We start from the raw sequence: 19,585 nt of genomic DNA on the forward strand, positions 1-19,585 counted from the left end.
TTGAAATAAATTACTTTAAAAAGAGAAGGAAAAGCAAGAGTACCTAATATGAGCTCATTACCTTGCTTTCCCCCACAACAGCAAGTCCATGAATTCATCTTGCACTGATGTGGTTGTATTCTTTTCCTAGAGAAAGATCAATAAAATCATAATAGGTATTTTTAAAATTATAAGCATATTTATTCAGAATTACAGGAACATGTCTCCCTTTCTTATCCTTAGCCTTCTCTCAAATTCATATTTAAATTGATTATCTGAATAGCAGTTACAGGAAAACAACCAGTCAGCTCTTCCAACTCCTGTCCTTAATCCCCAAGCCCTACCAGCTCCACTTCACAATCCTGTCCCCACCTAAGTTGTACCAAGGGGAAGAGCTGGTGTATCACTCTCTGAGATAATAGTATGAGGTTAGACCAAACCGTTTGAAAGAAATCATGATCTGAGCCTTTTACAAAACAGCCTGATTTTTCTCATGTCCTTCCTGAAGTAAATAAGGATAACGTGCATTCTTTAACACCTTCCATGGGAAACTCCAGGTATATTACCTGCACAAACTTGGTGAGACGAGAATCCATCTGCATCAATATTTCTTCCCATGCTTCACACATACATGTCAGTGACAAATTTATATACTATTAACAAGAAGAAAAAAATATTAAAGTAGCAAAAAATATTTAAGTCAACATGCTAACTAAATAATACATGTTTCTTACTGTCAACTGTCTCAAAGAAATCCAAAATTTACTATAAATCACTTTTAACTCAGTTAAGCCTGAGAAAGAAAAACTATAGCTAACACTTGATAATCATTTAACTATCAAACTTTCTCAAATTCAGTTTTTATCTGGTAAAACAGATATTTTCCAGCTTTCTACATATAAGATGCATTTTATATACAGTAACTGTCAAAATGCTGACTGGTCAACTATTCAATTTTCAAACAGTATCCTTTTAAAAAGACACTAATCTCCAGAAATCTTTGACATGAAGTACAAGTAACTCCTCTATGCAGATGTAGACTCAATTTCTCCAGTCCTTCAATCCGGGCTGGCCTTGGGTCTTAGTGTGACAAAAGCAGAAGTCTAAGGCCCCAGAAGGTTTTGCATGCTTCCACTTGCACTCTTGACACCCCTGCCGTGGCCACCACTTCATGAACAAGGCTGGTCCAGCCGGCTGGGAGATGAGGAATGTGCAGTCCAGACAAAGCCATCACAGATATGGGACACTTGGACCAGCCAGCTGACCACCAATGTACGAACAAGCCCAGCCCCGAATACCTGAACCTGGCCCAGAACAACAGAACCTTCTAGCTGAGCCCAGCCCAAATCGTCAACTAAAACACCAATCACAAGCTAATTTGGGGTGCATTTATCATGTACAAAAGCTAACTGATATGATGTTTTCCATACTACTTTATTTGTAAAAAACTTAAAATTCCAAAATATTGTTTTATTTATGAGAATGTTTAAAAAGGTTTAAACTACTTTTTTTCTTTTCCTTTGGAGAAATAGAGATGGGTGAGAGTAGATTTTCAATTAAATTTCTCTTTCTTGCTTTAACGGACATTATAAACTTGTCTATCAGACTAGACACCTCCGCCACATAAAGTTGGCTTTAAGAAGTAAGATTTTCAAGTTTTTTATTTACAGAACATTAGAAAGTTATAGTAAACAGTCACATAAAACAAGCTATAAATAAATACCTGTAAAAGAGCCGAAATGTGAGTAAACTTTCTGGCCATTCGAGTTACTTCAGGTAAGAAAGAGTACAACAGATTGGTTTCAAGCTGTCAAATCAAAATAATAAAGTAAGTTACAAGCAGACATATTTACTTCTTTTAAAGAAGAGTCAAAGTCTAACTACATATCAGAAAGACTATGCCAGACTCTGCTCCTTTTGAGCATAATGGTTTGGAGAGTAACAGAATATAATCTTAGGATTTTCTAATCTGCAGTGTCTACCTATGCACAGATCACCCTCTCGAGGTTAGCAACCCCTTCTACATAGTTAGAATAAATGTAATAATCTATTTTATAACACTCTTATGAGGAATTTAAAAAATGATCACAAATTTCTGTAAAAATGTTAAAGGAATTATAGTTATTGATATATACAAGTGAAATATCTATTACAATGGTACATGAATTATCTCAATAAAGTTGTTTGAAAAATACCTATTACAAATTTCACATTAATAGTGAATCATTTTATTACAGCACCAAATGCAATCCTGGAAATCACATTTTCACAGAACCTTAAGATGAAGAGCAAATATGAACAACCGTTCCAGCAAACGTCAGGAAGTTAAGAGTTCTCTGATGTTCTGAATACAACGAATGTTGGAAGGCATCACATGCATCACACCTTGCATCTTTTCACCCTACTTTTGTTTGAGAGTTCATGCATTCTTAGGCTAAGTGGCTGGGTTATCTGCGATGAAATTTTAGGGAAGATTTTCTTGAAGACAAGGCTACAATCTAAATAATCTACAGGAGCCCAGTTTCCATAATCTATGATACAAACAGCACACAATGAAAAAGGGTTTTCCCAACGTTAAGTAGTCATCTTACACAAGAGGCAATGTGTTAGTTAAGAGCACCAACTCTGGAGCCAGACTGTGCAGCAGCACTTTCCAATGCTCACCAAGCAAATTACAGTTTGTGTGCCCATGTACTCAACTGTAAAACGGGGATAACAGTACCTACTTATTAGGTTATTGTGAGGATTCAAGTGAGTTATACTGAATCACTCAGTACTGGGCACATCTTAAACAATTAATAAATATTAGCTTTTATTATTATTAGGGTCAGAATCCTAAGAAAACACTTGGTACAAAGATGGAACTGGTATAGCAATGAGTTAATATAGTCATTAATAGGCCATATTAACTATGCTGTACCATTGGAATAGTAAGGTATTCACCAGTAAGACTCTATATATGTCTTAGAAGCTCCAAGTCGATTTTTTTGCTTTGTTTTGTTTTAATGACCTTAGAATCCAGTGAAATGGATAATAAAAAACTATAAAACCTTTAAAAATATATATTTACCCTCTGCTGCTATTAGGTTCCAGTACTCACCTGAAAGTACGAAACTTCTGGGGCACCACTGGTGGAAACTTCTGTGACCACTGACAATGATTTCAAATCACTTGATAGACATAATGCAAGACAAGTACCAACAATCTGTAAAACAGTCAAATCTCCATTATATTTAGTGTTACTGCTAGACTGCATCTGCTTACAATATAGGAGGCAAATATTCAGAGCTCTAAAAAGCAGAAACACATGCCTGGCTCCTGCCACACACGTGGCACATGAAGGCATGTGTCCTCTTAGTTGCAAGGACACAAACACACACCCCCAACAAGGGGCCCAAACTAAGTGTTGGAGAACTAACATTCCCACAGAGCCTATAACATTTTCTATCCTTTTAGAGAACTGTAAGAATAAGAAGAAAAAGATACGGAGAAGACCGAGACTGAGCATAAGATTGCTTCTGGTGATGTTTATCAAATTCCAATCGCAAAGTGTAGCTCTTAAACACCACAAGACTAGAAAAACATTAAATTATAATCCAGTGTATCATACCAATCTTTTTGGTAAGAAAAAAATTTTTGACTAATTCCACTAAGAGCCTCTGATCTTCACAGACATCATATCACTATTCTTAGTAGGAAAATTATCCTTTTAACACTTAAGAACAAATAATTCCAATAACTGAAATGAAGAAAAAAAGTAATGTTTTATTCTTTTTCCATAAATCAGTCAGCTGCTATATTCTAAGAGAAACAAAAAGGAAGATTTTAAAGAAAAACTTACCCCAGTGACTCGAGCAATTTTGAACATTCCATAAGCATAAAGCTCAATAAATGCAGAGCTTCCTCCAAGGACAAGAATATTAAGCCTAATTAAAAATAATGCAACAAGCTGAGGACAACAGACAGGAGCGAGTTCTTAAACCCTCACATAATCTGCATGTTCAAGATTCCTTGTGGGGGACCTGAATCCCGCAACAAATTCACCAAGCCTCAATCACATTGGGCTTATTCCTTTCTTTCAAAGGAACAACATAAATTTCATCCAGCCTAAAAAAACATCAGTTTGCAGTAAAATAAGAATATATTATTTTAATGATGATTATATTTGTATACTCTCAATAACAAAATCATCTCTTTTCCAGTTAATATAAAGCGCCAACAGTTTTATCATGGCTCTGATGCTAAATGCATTAAGTGTGCTTAAAGAACCTGAACATTTAAATTTAAATTTTGGAAACTCTAGCACTTCCACCCTCCTTTACTTTTTAAAATAAAAGTACATCATAATATTAAACTTGACACAACCAAGTATCATAGAATAAGAACGAGTAAATAATAGATATTGTCTGTTTATTGTTCAGAGGTATTTGTCAGCAATGAAATAACAGGACAAATAAGGAAATTGTCCTTGGAACTTTAGTCTAAAAACTGCCTCAAATATCAAATATCAAATTTAAGAAAATAAGACTTGTTAAATATTTAAGATATCTGCAAGATTTACCTGACGTCTCCCAAAAGCTTAATAATTTCATCAGAATTTTCTTCACTAAAATATAAAAATAAATTGGGTTATCTTTATCTTTCAAATAATAAAAGATTATCTTACTTGCAAGGAAAAAAGGCATATCTTACCTAAATATTTTTGAGGTGTTGTTATAACTAGAAAAAAACCAGAAATGCATTTTTTAAAACACATGAGAAAATTGCCAGTGTTAAAAGGAAAGGAAAGAAATCTGCAAGATTAATTCCAATGAAATTAAACTCTGATACTTACTTTTTGGGCAGTGTAGGAAGTTTCGGTAAGAGAAGATTTGATTCATCCTCAGAATTATAAAAGGACGTTAGAACACTAAAAAGGTGAAAACAAAACAAAAACAAGTATTATAAAAACAAAGATTCTACTTTTCTTTCCATTAAAAAATACTCATTTTTTTAAATGCCCAATTTTATACATCACACATTACCAAGTAAACAGATGCCACACAGTTTATCACTGTAAAATAGTCACTATAACAATCACAAACAAGAAACAGAAAAGTTGGAATTTCTCCATTTACTTATAACGTTATTTCTGGGAAAAAAAAATCAGCCTACCCACTTTACATTTAGAGGAACAAATATTTATAAACAATTTTCTCAGCATATGAAATGTATTCAAATGTATTCAGTATCAGCACCAGATACAGACTGACTGACTTAACTCTCCTCTAAGAACCAACACTGAACATATGAGTTCCAAGAGTAACTGTAAAGAACACTGCAATTATTATATAATGTAATGATGGCTTCTATAGCTTACATACATATGAAGATGTAAAAACCCAGCAGGTACATAAGATGACACCACGTATTTTGAAACAGTCTTATTTATCCCCCCCCCCACCTTTTTTTCAATCCTACCTCCGAATATGGCTGGAAATAAATGAGTAAGAAGGTGAAAAAGTAGTGTCCTGAGAGACCCTGGAATCTCCACATATTTCTGAACTCTTAATGAAAAGTGTGTTACGAATACACTTAGCAGGCAACTGGACTGAGACAGAAATTACATGGTATATTCTGTTCCTCTGATCTTCTATGAATTCACATGACCATTTACAACCTTTATTTGATGATGGATTAATCACTGTTTTATCTACAGTGAATTTCAAACCCCAGGCTAGACCTTATTATCTAATGCTTTACAGTCCCTTTCTTAGGAAATTTGTCAATTAATAATCAGGATTTACAAATTCATTTGATATTAACTTAAAACTTAATTAGAATGAAAAGAAAATTATCATATTTCCTCAAAAAAGAAACTTTTATTTTCAGTATTCACTAAGCCCATTGATTCTTTAAGCCATCTTTACTGCAAACCTGGCGTAGTACTTGACTTCGCAGACTAAGGCAAAACTATTTTCACAAAATAAGGAAACTATAGGGACCATGAACACAGAAAGAACCCATTCAGCATCAAAACAGAATGCTCAATTCAGCACTTTTTGTACTCTAAGAATATTCACTGGGACACAAAAACACAAAGCTCCAGGTGAAATATATGGTGAAAAGAAAAACAGAACCTCAATTTGCTAATCAATAATTTTAATTAATATTCCTTGAATGTATAACTCATCGATATAAACCGTTAAAAATAACTGAAAAGAAAAATCTTGGCCATTGAGGCATTACTGCTCCAATAAGAAAAGAGATTTTTTTCAAGAGAAAAAAAACCCAACACAGCATTAAAAAAACTGCATCTTGATAAGCTTAAAACAAAAAGTTAAATGCAATGTACACATACTCAACACCCAGATACTCCTAAGTTTCCACTTTTAAAAAGTGAGAATTTCAAAAACATCCTACTGTGACTACTGGGGTTTCTCTTTTTTTACTACTCAACCTGCTCTCGACGGTCACTTCCATCCAATGCATACAAGAAACTGGAGCCTCCACAGAAAAAGAGTGAAGGCTTTCAGGTTTTTCTACATCACACAAAACGATTTTCTTGGTGTCAGCAAGAGCAAAGGCCAAAACTAAAGAAGAAATAATCAGAATGAGTTAGTGTAATATTTGAGAAAAATGGGTATTTCATTGCTTCCCCAATTTTACTATTTTAAATACAACATAATCATAGAAATGATTTAACCCCCAAATCCTTGCTTTAACTAATTAAAAAACTAAAAGATATCTTTGCATATAGTTATGCTGTTACCTACGCTTATTTTCAAATGCTCAAACTTTCACGAGCAATCTACTACTTTCTCGTGTACTGTTCTTAACATCTTACATATCACAGCCTCTAGACTGGAACCTTGATGCCAAGCAGAAAATACAGAACAGGCATCAACAAATAAACAATAATATCGTTATCACCAAGACATATTGGTCCCCACCCAAAAGCTGAAAAGTGATTCCATCTGCTTGGTTCTTGGAAGGTTTTTTATTCCTTTTTTATTTCTAACCCTTAATGAACAGGGCCATCAAATACCGATGGGTCTTCTTCCTTTCACTGTGGCTGAATTATCTAGTATAGTTTCTCTACATAAGTCATCAACATCGTCCTAACATATCAAATTGAAGAATTTCTAAATAGAGGGCTGTGAGTTTCACTGTATACCAATATATGCAGCTTTGCTAGACGTGAGGCAATCCAAGTCTCCTCTTCTTCAAAACGATTTAAAGCAATCTTGAAATAATCATTACCAAAAAAAAACCCTATTTTACTGTCGAAAATCACAAGACATTTCTTAATGATAAAAATATCATCTACTTAAATACATTTTCACACACACTGACTTTCATAATTTTTGAGATCGTGGCATTTTTGGATGAATAGTGCAAGATCTCAAATTATTACTTACAAAAGTTCTCTAATTTTACACATACTTTGTTTTTACGTAAAAGATGAAACAAGAACGGAGCAAAATGAGTACAGACAAAAATAGTTGTTATCTGTAAAGTGACAGGCTTTCAGGGCATTTTTACATACTTATATTTATCTAGGAAAAAAGTAAGCAATGAGGAGTACATATCATTTTACAAAAACAATTCTTTTTCTTTTTTCAAGCACCAATGATACAGATGAACTTTAAGCTGTATGATTTGTAGCATTTTCCTGTGCTGACTGGACATGTACAACAGCTCAAACAATGACTGTCCTTGTAACAACACGTGGAAGAGGAGAGTTCGGTCCTCAGAGCTACAATGCAGCAAGCTACAACATACAGGGCACCAAAAGGAGTAAGATCACACAGAAGTTGCAGGAAGTGGGTCAGAACTGACAGTCCTTCAGGTGAGGCAAGCAAATGTGCAGAGAGAATATTTATGAGCCACACATTTAATGCTAAAACACATTCTGGGGAGGAAAGGGCCATGATGGCACTGAACCGACTAGTGAGTGACAAATGAAGCTTAGGGCAAACAGTGCAGGACAACACGACAGCGAAAGAACAAAACCAAAGTACTCTGTATATTCCTATCAAATTTCTTTTCAGCCTTATCTTTGCCAAGAAGTCAGATTTCATTTTAGAGATATCTTTGCCAAGAAACAAGATGGTAGAATTAATCTGAGTTCTATGAAAACACTTCAAAGCATTTGAAAAAAGGGCAAAGTTCCCAAATTTAGAATTCTAGTATATAATAAGAACAATAAATTCTTTCTGGAAATAAGTTCTCTTTACAGAATACTTCTTCTGAAAAACAAAAATGTATTTTTTACAATACTATCATTACGTTTGCCATCTGGTCTCCAAGCCAGACAGGTCACTTCCTTTCCTGTATTTTCATTTGGTGGAAAACTCCAAACTCGATGAAAACTTGCAAGTCGATGAAGTAAAACCTGAGACAAAACAGATAATAATGGCAAATAATAAAAAATCCGTTTCCAAAAATAAAATATACCTAGATCCCCACTATAATTTTTTTTAAATCATATCAAATATAATATTTAGCTATCAGAAGAAATTCGAAGACAAAAGTGTCTGAATGAACTTAAGGTATTTTCAAAGAAATGGCTGAAACAAGGTCTAATTTAACCCTGTACCCTATACATTTCCTAACTTTCATGTCAATAAGAGACTTACCTTTTAGAAAAGGAATAAGGCTGTCCAAGAAGATAACGAAAAAAGCAATAAAGGACACAAACAGAACTAGAAAGGCAGCTGTGTAAGATCAAGTAATACTAAACTTGGAATCAGACAATTTCAGCTGTGTCACTTACTGGCCATGGATCTCAGACAAGTCACTCAGTCATTCTAAATTTCCATTTCCACCGGGTATATTCCCACCTTGGAGGATAAAGATGATGCCCTGGAGCTCCTTGTGCTTCAAAAGTAAAACTGTCCCTACTCTCTCCTCTATACAACCGGTAGAAATGAAGAAAAGGCCTCGAACTGCATGTGCTCCTGAAGATTCCCCCCACCCCCACACACCTTCATAGTTTCCTGTACTCACAGCTTTACCACTCCCTGCCTTATCTCATAGCATCCTTCCTTCACTCTTGGTTACAGGGAAGCCAGGACTCCCAAGGAATCGCTCATCCCCGAGACCCAGTGCTCTTTTCTGAGCCCATCTCTGACTTTCCTTACTTCTGAAACCCTTCCTCTGTGCCCTCTGGAATTCATGGTCAGGTATCAAGATCCCCTGTATCTTCACTGTCTTCCCTGAAATGTACTTCTCACTTGAGGATACTGCTTCCCTACAGGATTCTCAGGTGGTGGCCGTTTTGCACACCATGTGCCCTATACTACTACTGGGCTAGGAGATAAAGATTTCCTCCTTGATGTCATTTCTGGCTGGTTTTTCTTCTCTTCTCTAAAATCCTCTAACTTTGAATCATATGCAATCAGACCATACCACCTGCTATCCCTCTTAACTGCAGTCGCCTATAGCCTCCTAGGCCCCCCCCGCCCCCGCCGCCCCCATTCCTGGGAGATTTGGACTCCTGTCTGGCTCACTCATGCTTTCCAACACTACTCATCCTCATTCTTGGCGATTTCAAGAGATACAATGTCCTGGCTTTTTGGTGCTCAACTACCTCTTCTTCAATGATCACACCCTCTACCTCACCTCAGTCACTCTCAGGGTCATGCCTGTGACCTTGTCATTACCAACAACTATAAATGCTGCCATAATCTTCAGTTGCAAACCTCCCACTTTCCATCACCACCTGTATCTCTCCTGCTCATCCCAGATACCCAACTTCAATTCTTCAACCTCACCAAGACATACAAGCCATTGACTCTACCACCGACCAACTCATTGTCCCTCACCCAACACGTGACCTCACTTCCCTACTTAATCAGGTTACAATCCAAAGTTCATCATTACAATCATTCCTCTTACGTATAACTTCAACCCCCTTGCATCTCTCTTGCTTTGTCACAGTTAGTCACAACAACTCTGGTTAAACCCAACCACGCCTGCACCCATACAGCTGAACAGAAGAGACATACAACCATGCTCACTAGTTTCACTACAAAATCACTAACCTCATGTGGCTCTTAATACTGACGAACAATCCTACCAAGTTTCACCAGGCCACTTGTCAGCTTTTTCATACCTCTCTTTTCTCCTCAAAATTCCAATATTTTCTTCTCCATCCTCACTCCTAGACAGCGCCCCTTCTTCTTCACTGAGAAAACGGAAGCAACAAATGCCCACAATTGATTACATCTATCCATCTGATCACAATGATGCTCCTATTCTCTCCCTTCTCTCCTACTGCTGTGGCTGTACTAACTGCACTCCTCTCAGGGCCAGGACAGCGTTCCAAAACACCCTGGCAGTGGAGGGAGACTAGAAGATTTCATAGAGGGCCTTGAGAAAGCAGATATCAATACCCTGACAACGAGGTCACGATAGTCAACACAGTTTTGCAGGCTGCTAAGTTTCCCTGACTGCTAAGTTCTCTTTACCACCTAGTTTCCAAGGTTGGCTGCACACCACACAACTCTCACCTGGCCAGATAACTATCAGGAACCCTGCCAAAAGGCCAAAGGAGTAAAGAAGCCAAGGTGAAGGTTTCCTTACAAAATGGCTGCCAAGTAACTAAAAACTCTCAGCAGAAAGCTACAACTCGGTTACACTTGATGAAGCGTAATACAATGTGAACTAGAAATGCTAACTGACAACACTCATGCACATTCCATCAGGAATCCAGTGATGGCTATCCAACCCATTCTGTATAACTTGGACAACAGAATAAAGATTCTTAAACATCCTCTGTGGCAGCTATAGACACGCACATTCGCAGCTCAAGTCTGACAATAACTCATCTTTCTTCTGCCTAAACTGCAAGTAAACTAACTGCAGACTCTGTGGACCTACTACTATGTCTAGCTCATGAGTGACACATGAGCCTTTAAAAAGCCCATTTAACACATAACTGAAAGTCTTGGGGATGCAGGACTGTATGACTGCGTTAAGCTGCATGAAAACTGTTGTTCTGGCCACAAAATGCGGGAGGTGGGCGTATAAATGACCTTTCCCATATGTGGCCCCTTAGATTCACTTAAAGTTTTCAGCAGGGCTGGAGGAAGGGGCGGGGTACACAGGTGGCCCGGGCTCGGTGTCCTCGGGGCTGCACGCCGGTTCACTCACCTCGCCCGCCGTATTGGCCAGAGCAATGAGATCCCGCTTGGGTGACCAGACCAGGAAGATGATCTCCTGCGGTAGCTGCTTCTCTCCCACCACCCGGAAGGACGGGAAACAGGTCGGGAAACGCAACATGGGGGCGGCCCTGCAACTACACCCCTAATCGGAGGCCGGCAGGGGACCCCGGGCCGCTCTGCCCGGGCCCGGCGGCGGCGGCGGCGCCGCCTCCGCCCCCGGCCCTTCGCACAGAGCCCGGAGGGTGGCGGTACTTGCCAGATGCCCCACGGCAGGCAACGCGACCCGGGAAGCCTCTGCCTCCAGCTCTCCCCCAGCGCTTCGGCCCCCGCCGCCGCGCGCGCGCGCGCGCGCTCCGAGCACTTCCGGTAGCCGGACTTCCTCGCGAGAGCACGGAGGCGCGCTCTCGAACCGCCGGAACCTCTTCGATAGTTTCTAAACCAGTGGGTCGCAACCTTGGGTGCTCAGTAGAGAGGGTTGTGGGTTTTTTTTGTTTTGTTTTGTTTTGTTTTAAAACCCTGCCCAGGCAGAACCCCAGACGATTAAAAGAGAATTAATACGTAATGGGGCCAATATTTATTAAAACGCTCTAGGTGCTGCCACTTTGCAGCCAAGGTAGGAGAGTCATACTCTGAAACCTCTGACATAGGCAAATATCTTGATTCTTTATCCCATGCCTACAACTTATTAGTAGTATTAGCCCCCACCATGATAAATGAGGACTGTGGGCTCAGCCAGGATTTGTCCCGTAACTATTGGAGCATCTACTATGTGAAGGAGCCTGAGCTACACAAATGCACGGGACAGAGGCTCTGCTCTGTAAGGTTCACAGGTCAGCCTGGCGGGTTATGTGAATCAGAGCCCATCTGATGCTTCTTGTCACACATTTAAATGTGTTAACTTGTTTAAAAGTTTCCACAAGTTATGAACCTGGTTAAGAGAATGTGACAGTATCATCCTGTGATTCTTGATCTTAAAGTCTGTGGTAGAAAGCCATCTATCTAACTTTCACTTCTTTTACTTGTTCAAAGTAGAAAGGAGGCAGGATCTTCAATTTGCAACAAGCCCCGTCTTCCTGCCCTCTGTCTGGATCTAGCCCCTGGGACGAAGGTGACAGAGGTAGACTAATTCATTCAGCAACAAATATTCGAGGCACTCTTTTGTGCCAGGCGATTTGTAACTCCTCATGTTTACCCTGCTTCCTGAGATGGGCTTTTTCCCTTGCCTTTTCTGCAAACAATTTAGAATGTCCCCCAAATTCACCCACAGGCAATGTCCTAAGGTGAGAATGGACTTGCCTTTGTTATTCATGAAATGCGTTTTTGGGTATTATTTAATGTTCTGGGGTGGTGTGTGATTGCTAGCACAACTGATGCCACCTTGGGCACGTACAGTTCCTCCCGTCCTTCCACTGCCCTACCCAAGACTGTACTGTGCGGTAAATCACTTCTCTGTCAAGGGCATTGTAGTTAATTGTTTAATAATCATTAGGACCAGGTGGCCTCTATGCTCTGTTAGTCCCCAAGCAATGATGAAGACCTTCCCTGACGTATTCCTGGCACCCACAAGACTAGTTACCCATTCATAAATCTTGACTTAACGAATGCACTTCCTGTTTCTCCAGGTGAACTATAAAATTGTCCCAGCGGTCCTTTGGCGATGCCGAGTGCAGCTGTGAATGCTTCCAGACCGTTGTCTGCTTGATCCCATCCTGTAAGTTACTGGATAAGCGTATCCATGGATTATGTAATAGCTGCCTGCCTCATAGTCTGATCTCAAGATACCTTCTCCATCCTCCAACAGGTGGCAATAGATAACCTACATGGTGGGGGTCCAATATCTTTATCCGCTTAACAATCTTATGAAAACTGAATGCCATTTTCCTGAAACTTATCCTGAATATGAACCCTCATACAACACATGGAAAGGACTGTTAATAGAACTATACACTCAGTGCTACAAGACAGAGGAGAGTAACTACCTGCATATTATGAAACCTTCTCAGAAAAGTATGAATTACCCAGAAGGCATGTATAACAACACAGGAAACAGCATAGGTGTGAAGTTCCAGATGTGGCCATAGCACCTCATGCGTGTCAGTGGGAGTGGGTGCCAGGGATTGTTACTGGAAATGATCCAAAGTAGCCATAGGACAAGAGCTATTAACACACGGTATCTCCAGCCTTTTCTTTTTCTCATTGCCCCATAAAGGAGACTTTGGCTTTACCCACTCCATTTCTTTGCCTTCCCCATTCTCTAAGGAAAACACTGCTTAGTCAAATTGGTTGACTTGTGCTTATGTGGCACAGGATCAAAAGGAAAAGGGGGAAAGGCCCCGGGATCAGGCATTGGTGCTTTTTAAGAAGGCAAAGACGGGAGATACAAATGTGCAGAGTGGGAAGTGGGAAAGGGGTGAGGGAAATGAAGAGAAAATAGACTTTAAGAATTCCCATGATGTATATTAATCTATCCTCTTCCTAGTGCTTGAAAAGAAAATGCAGTGGCTAGCTCTTTTGAAATAACTTTTTGGTAGCTAGGCTGTTTCTTTGATCACTACACCCCTTGGGCTAGCTCACACCGACGGCACCTTTCCACGTGTTATAACGGTGTGGGGTTAGATTCTGAATGGCAGGAAGTTGAGAACAGAGGTTGTTGGCGGCGGGGTGTGTTGTTGACGGCATCACACTGGTTCATCGGTCATGCAAGACCTTAATTCTTGTGCCAAGGCTGATGATGGGTTAGAAAGGAAGGAAGACTAGTTGGGTAGAGGCGGAGGAGGGGAGAGGGGGGTTGCAGGAGGTGATTCCAGAGACATTTCTGAAGTAGGATAACATGAACAGATTATTGATTAGATCGGGGGAATGAAAGCAAGGGAGTAGTCAAGACAGGTTGGGATATTTGGGCGCACAGACTCAGGGAGTAGAGAACTGGTTGTTGTTGGGTGGGATATGAGGGAAGTATGAGGGGAAGGGAGGGAAAGTAGACCAGAGCAAAGGAGTTCAGTGGGGACTGAGCAAAGTAGACCAGAGCAAAGGAGTTCAGGTGGAGGTGTGGTGTGAAAATCCATCTGTGATGGCCAAAAGGCAGCTGAAAAGGCAGGTGTGAAGGGGAAAGGTCAGGGCCCGAGCAGAGATGTGGGACTCACAGTGTACAGGGATGGAAGATGGAGTTGTGCGGGATGTGACTGATCTAGGCCAGGTGGAAAGGCTGTTATTTTGAGAGGCCTATTTTGAAGTCAAAAAATAAGTGAAACATACAAAATAAGCAAATTAACTGGATTTGCTGGAAAAAGAAATAAATGTTAGTGATAGACTCTCTCTGCCCTGCCATGGTCACAGTGGCACAAGTAATAACTAGAATGTGTCGGCTCATGTAAATTACAAGTCCAGTCATGGGGCCAACTTCAGGGCAGACTAGATCCAGCAACTTGGAGTCACCAGGGACCCAGCTGAAGGTGTGCACTACCATAAAGCTGGCTCCCCATGTGTTTGCTGGAAGACTGCCCACAGCACCTGGAGCTACAGGCTTCCTCATTCAGAAGGAAGAATGAGCGTCTCTTCACCAGTCACAAGACTAAAGTGCTGAGCTGCGTTGTAATTAGACCAGCCCCTATCCTGAGCCTCGCTGAAATCACTCACAGGTAAAGGGGGTGGAATTATGCCCTATAAAAAGTCCTCCCCAAGAGCTGGAGCGGATGTCAGTCAACCCTCTCCCAAATCCCACAGCAGGCACACGATGGAACGGGTGGGAGTGATGGTGGCAAAGCGGCCCATCCATAGTGTTCAATATGACAATCAATCATTACTACTCAAAGGGTGGTTTTACGTTTGAAGCGCGTCTGGGAGATGTGGGTCTAGCCTATCAGTTCGTGGTGCTTTGTCTCCCACGACCACTTCAGATGCTGTTCGGAGACCAACTCATGTGACTCCCATCTGGAAAAAAAGTTCTAAGAGCTACAGAACCAGTATTTGTATGTATAGGAACTTACCTTAAGGAAATAAGAAAAAATTTGAGTATAAGTATGTTCACTATAGAGTTGTTTACACTAGTGAAAAATGCAAACAATTTAGATGTCCAACCATAAGAGACTGATTAAATACAGTACATGCATACTGAAGAATAATACCGTTGTTATAGGTATAAATTGATGTTCACAACATGTTTATGAGGAGAGGATTACAAACAGTATATTTTAATAGTTCCATTTTTGTGGGGGAAATTTTAGAGTGTCTATATAGCTTTTACACAAGAAACAATCTTTGGAAGAACACACACGTAAGTGTGACAGCGGTTATGTCTGGGTGGTAGAATTAGAGTTACTTTTCATTTTATTTGACTCACCTGGCTCATGTATTAATTGTAAAGTTAGCAGGCAGCAACTTTTATTTCCTTTTGTCCTCTAAGCATGTGGAATGTTTAGGCTGTCTATCTCTAGTTTTCTCCCTTTCCTCACCTCCACATTTTCAGATGAAGAAGCTGGCCCATCTAATCAGGCTTCGTTTCTTAGAGATCACCGGATGTCACACTGCTAGTCTGCAGGGCTACTAAGCAACACAGTAGTGTGAGAATCTTGTGACTGTCCAGCTAATGGGATAAAACTCACCCCTCAGATCTCTGCGATCTGCTTGCTTACTTTTGGTGCTTTTTTCCCCCTCAGTCTTGCTGAATTAACATTTATACTAAGTCACTTGAAATCAAATAGTAGAGTTCTTATCTTCACTTTTTTGCAGTGACCTTCTAGCTGACCCTCAAGTAATTTAACCCATGTCCTAATGTTCCAATTAAAACCGCATCAAGTAAGTCAAATTGGATTTTCCTTTGCATTTTTTTAAGCTTTTCTTCCTTGGGGAGCTCTAAGTGTATTAGCGTCTTACTGTCAGGCAGCACAGTTGGGTTTGGAGGCGTAAGTGGCCATCTCCATTCACCCGGTCCATATTTAGGAGCAGCTTCTACTTGGAGGGTGGAGAACGGTGTTAGCCTGGGCGCCTGCTTCCCAGGCTTGTGGGAGGAGGAATAAGGCCATGCATACTGCAACTGGTTGTCTCTGATATCACCATGTGCAAGACACAGGCTCTGGGAGCCAGTGAACGTTCACGATGATGTCCACAGGCCCCTGCCATCAACGAGTTTCTAATCTACACAGGGGAAACAAGCACAAAGAGTTGTTCTAATGCAGGGCATGATTTAAGTACCTGAAAAGAAGTAGAAATGAAAAGACACACAGACACACACCTATTTTTATTTCACTGGTAAGAGACGTACTGTTCCACTGGAGACACCAACAAGGACATCATGAAGGAGGTGGTATCAGACAAGCACCTTTTTATAGGCTGTGATTTTATATTTAAAAATTAAATATCTTGTTTTATTGTGCTTCGTAGATATTGCGGTTTGTTTTACAAATTGAAGGTCTGTGGCATCCCTGTGTTATGAGCTGATGTTTTAGCATTTTTTAGTAATAAAGTATTTTTAAATTCAGGTATGTGGATTTTTTTTTTTTAGACAATGCTGCTGCGCACTTAACAGACTACAGTGTGGTATAAATGTAACTTTTAGATGCCCTGGGAAACCAAAAAATTCATGCGACTCCCTTCACTGAGATACTCAATTTATTGCGGTGGTCTGGAACCAAACCCACAATATTTCTCTGATGTCTGCCTATAGTCAAGCTTCTCCCAGATGCCTAGTATTTTATAAATTGCTTCAAAAAGGGCAGAAATCAACTTAAGTGTTTTTCTTAAAATAACCTTGAAAGCTGAATTATTCTAAGTTTAAAGACTTCCAGATAAGGCTGCCGATCTCGCTCACACAGCACATCCCAACATTTAAACCCTCCTGTTGGCTCTGAATTCCTCCCAATATTGTTTAGGTCTGTCTTCCTTTTTTCAGTCCTTCTGAGAAAGAGAAAAAAGCAAGTCCTCTCCATATCTTAGGCATGCTTACTGTTAGGGAATGAATTGTGTCTCCCCAAATCTGCATGTTGAAGTCCTAACCCCCAGTAGCTCAGAGGGCGACTGTATTCAGAGACAGGGCCTTTAAAAAGGAGATGACAAGTAAAATGAGGCCATTAGGGTGGGCCCTAATCCAATCTGACTAGTATCCTTATACAAAGAGGAAATTTGGACACAGAGAGACACCAGGAATACACACACATAGAAGAAAGACCATGTGAGGACACAGTGAGAAGGTGCCATCTGCAAGCCAGGAAGAGAGATCTCACCAGGAAATGAATCAGCAGACACCTTGATCTTGGACTTCCAGGCTCCTGAACTGTGAGAAAGTTAATTATTGTTGTTTAAGCCACCCAGTCTGTGACTTTTTGTTATGGCAGCCCTAGCAAATGAATACACCTACCACCTGAAAACCTCTAGAAAATTCCATGTTTTCATCAACTTTTTACTGAGCACCTACAATACATAAGAAAGACATGAGAGTGTAAGAAGTGGGTACTGACCTGAAGAAACTGAAACCTTTCGGGGAAACAGAATCTGTCAATATAGTCACAGAATAATACATGAAAAGTGCCTCAAATGTGGCGCAGAGTAGCAAGGGGTTTGGAGAGGAAGGTACTGGCTGCTATCAGGGACTCATGTGAGGCTTCCCAGGAGAGAGTGGGACTTGGGCCAGGGCCTAAAGGCTCCATAAGACTTTAACAGACGGCTGTATGGAGGGAAATGTTCCAAACAGAAGGAAGAGAATAGGATGAAAAGATTGGGGCATACTGGAGAAATAAATTAGTCTATCAGACTAAATGTAGGGAAAAAAACTGAAATCTGATCATCCAGGGCCTACAAAGTAACTCTGTATTTCATTACATTTTATAATATAAACAAGAAGTAGAATGAAATTTAGCTGTAGTTATTTAAGAAACATGTCCTTTTAAAAAGCTTAGAAAGTTTTATCTGTCAAATTTCAGGGATTTTCTTCTATTGCTATTTTGAGTAAGTATCTTAATGTTCAAATAGGCAGATTTCTAATTAGAACAAATGACTTCATCTCCCATCACACTTTACCTCCCAGAGACATTTTTACATTCTATTAGTTTATCCTCTGAGAAAAGAAAGGGATTAAGTCCTTAAAATTAGTATTAATTGAACAAAAAAAACCCAGAACCATCAAATTTCCTATTTTTAACTCTCTAAGGAGGTAATGAAGTTTTTAAGTACAGAATTCCTGATTATAAGTAATACCCTATTTGCTCAATACTAAGATGGACATTTTTTTCACATTTCAATATTTCTTAAAAAAGAGACATCTAAAATTTAATATATACAATTAATGAGATAAAGGTGTTTTCTCCCTGAAAAGCTATGATTACATCGAAAATGCATTTTACAACTGATGGTATCTTAAAACTAAGAAAATATGGTGATAAAAACCATTGGCCATCAGGACCCAATTCTTCAGCAGTCATGGTCCCGCAGCTGTCTGAGTTTCGGGGGACATTTCAACAGATTTTAACCACGGTATTGTGGACACCATGAAAGTCAGGCAATGTCCACATCTATGCCTGAATCAGAGAGGGGAACTCTCACAATGATTGTACAAGGTTCATATCTCATCCAATCACATCAAAATCTGCCCCTCCTATCACCACAGGAACCCATGTTAAAGAGGGGGCAAGAGAAGAGTTTTCTGATGCTTGTTAAGTCCAGGAGCTTAGCTCATTTTTTGATATAGCCTGATCTACCAGGACCACACTGATCAGGGCCACATGTGCATATTCCACATCAGGTAACAAACCATCCTAACTTAAATACCAGGTGGAATTTAAATACCAGATGGAGTGCAGTTCTTCTACCTTTACTCTCAGGGCTCTAGCTAAGCCCAAGCAGAGATGCCTCCAAACCTGCTCTAAAGCAGTCATTTGGGAAAGAGAGAAGAGTCATTGTGCAAATGCAAGCCATTCTAAACTACTAAGAGAGTTGTCAAATGCAAGCCATTCTAAACTACTAAGTCTTAAGGAGACGATGAACTGTTTGTTCAAACTACTCCCTTCCATGCTACAATACCTGACCACCCGGTGATTACCATTAGTGCTCGTAGCCATCTTCATTTGTTAACGTTTCTCACGGGTAGCAGGAGAGCTGAGAGCCAGGGGCATGTGCCTCATTTAATTTCACCACAAACAAACCTGAGGTCTAACTATTATTGTCCCCATTATAATAACGAAGAAACAGTAGCTTCTAGAGAATGAATGACCTGGCTAAGGACATACAACCAGGAAGTGTTAGAATAGGAATGAGGACCACCAAAATGATCACCAAAATATCCTGCCTTCTGCTACTACTTGTACAAAGACAGAAACGTACTGCCTAGGTTAAAAGACACTAAGATGACAGAGCAAGTCATAATTCTAAATACCTCGCTCATTCAACAAACATTTAGGTGATTCTATACCATCAAAGGACAACTGCAAAAAGTATTTGAAAAATAAATATTTAATAATGTAACCATA

The 19,585-nt window shown here is 39.8% G+C and overlaps 1 protein-coding gene across 2 annotated transcripts in view; it reads right to left on the reverse strand.

Annotated features, from left to right (window-relative positions):
* The window catches only part of ANAPC4 (anaphase promoting complex subunit 4), a 41,257-nt gene extending 29,810 nt beyond the window's left edge, over positions 1 to 11,447 (reverse strand). Inside the window, exons 1-11 of one of the 2 annotated variants that reach the window (XM_029235553.1) lie at positions 11,119 to 11,447; positions 8,251 to 8,356; positions 6,419 to 6,551; positions 4,814 to 4,888; positions 4,672 to 4,698; positions 4,541 to 4,585; positions 3,821 to 3,905; positions 3,080 to 3,184; positions 1,703 to 1,786; positions 546 to 632; positions 62 to 126 (exon numbers count right to left, since the gene is read on the reverse strand). In XM_029235553.1, coding sequence (XP_029091386.1) covers positions 62 to 126; positions 546 to 632; positions 1,703 to 1,786; positions 3,080 to 3,184; positions 3,821 to 3,905; positions 4,541 to 4,585; positions 4,672 to 4,698; positions 4,814 to 4,888; positions 6,419 to 6,551; positions 8,251 to 8,356; positions 11,119 to 11,247 — 941 coding nt within the window. In that variant the 5' untranslated portion in view covers positions 11,248 to 11,447. The other variant, XM_029235554.1, reaches the window with a different exon arrangement.
* Between the last annotated feature and the right edge of the window lie 8,138 nt (positions 11,448 to 19,585).

The sequence above is a fragment of the Monodon monoceros genome, unplaced genomic scaffold (assembly GCF_005190385.1).
Source record: "Monodon monoceros isolate NGI ecotype Baffin Bay Population unplaced genomic scaffold, NGI_Narwhal_1 Super_Scaffold_20, whole genome shotgun sequence".
In the NCBI taxonomy this organism is placed as follows: Eukaryota; Metazoa; Chordata; class Mammalia; order Artiodactyla; family Monodontidae; genus Monodon; species Monodon monoceros.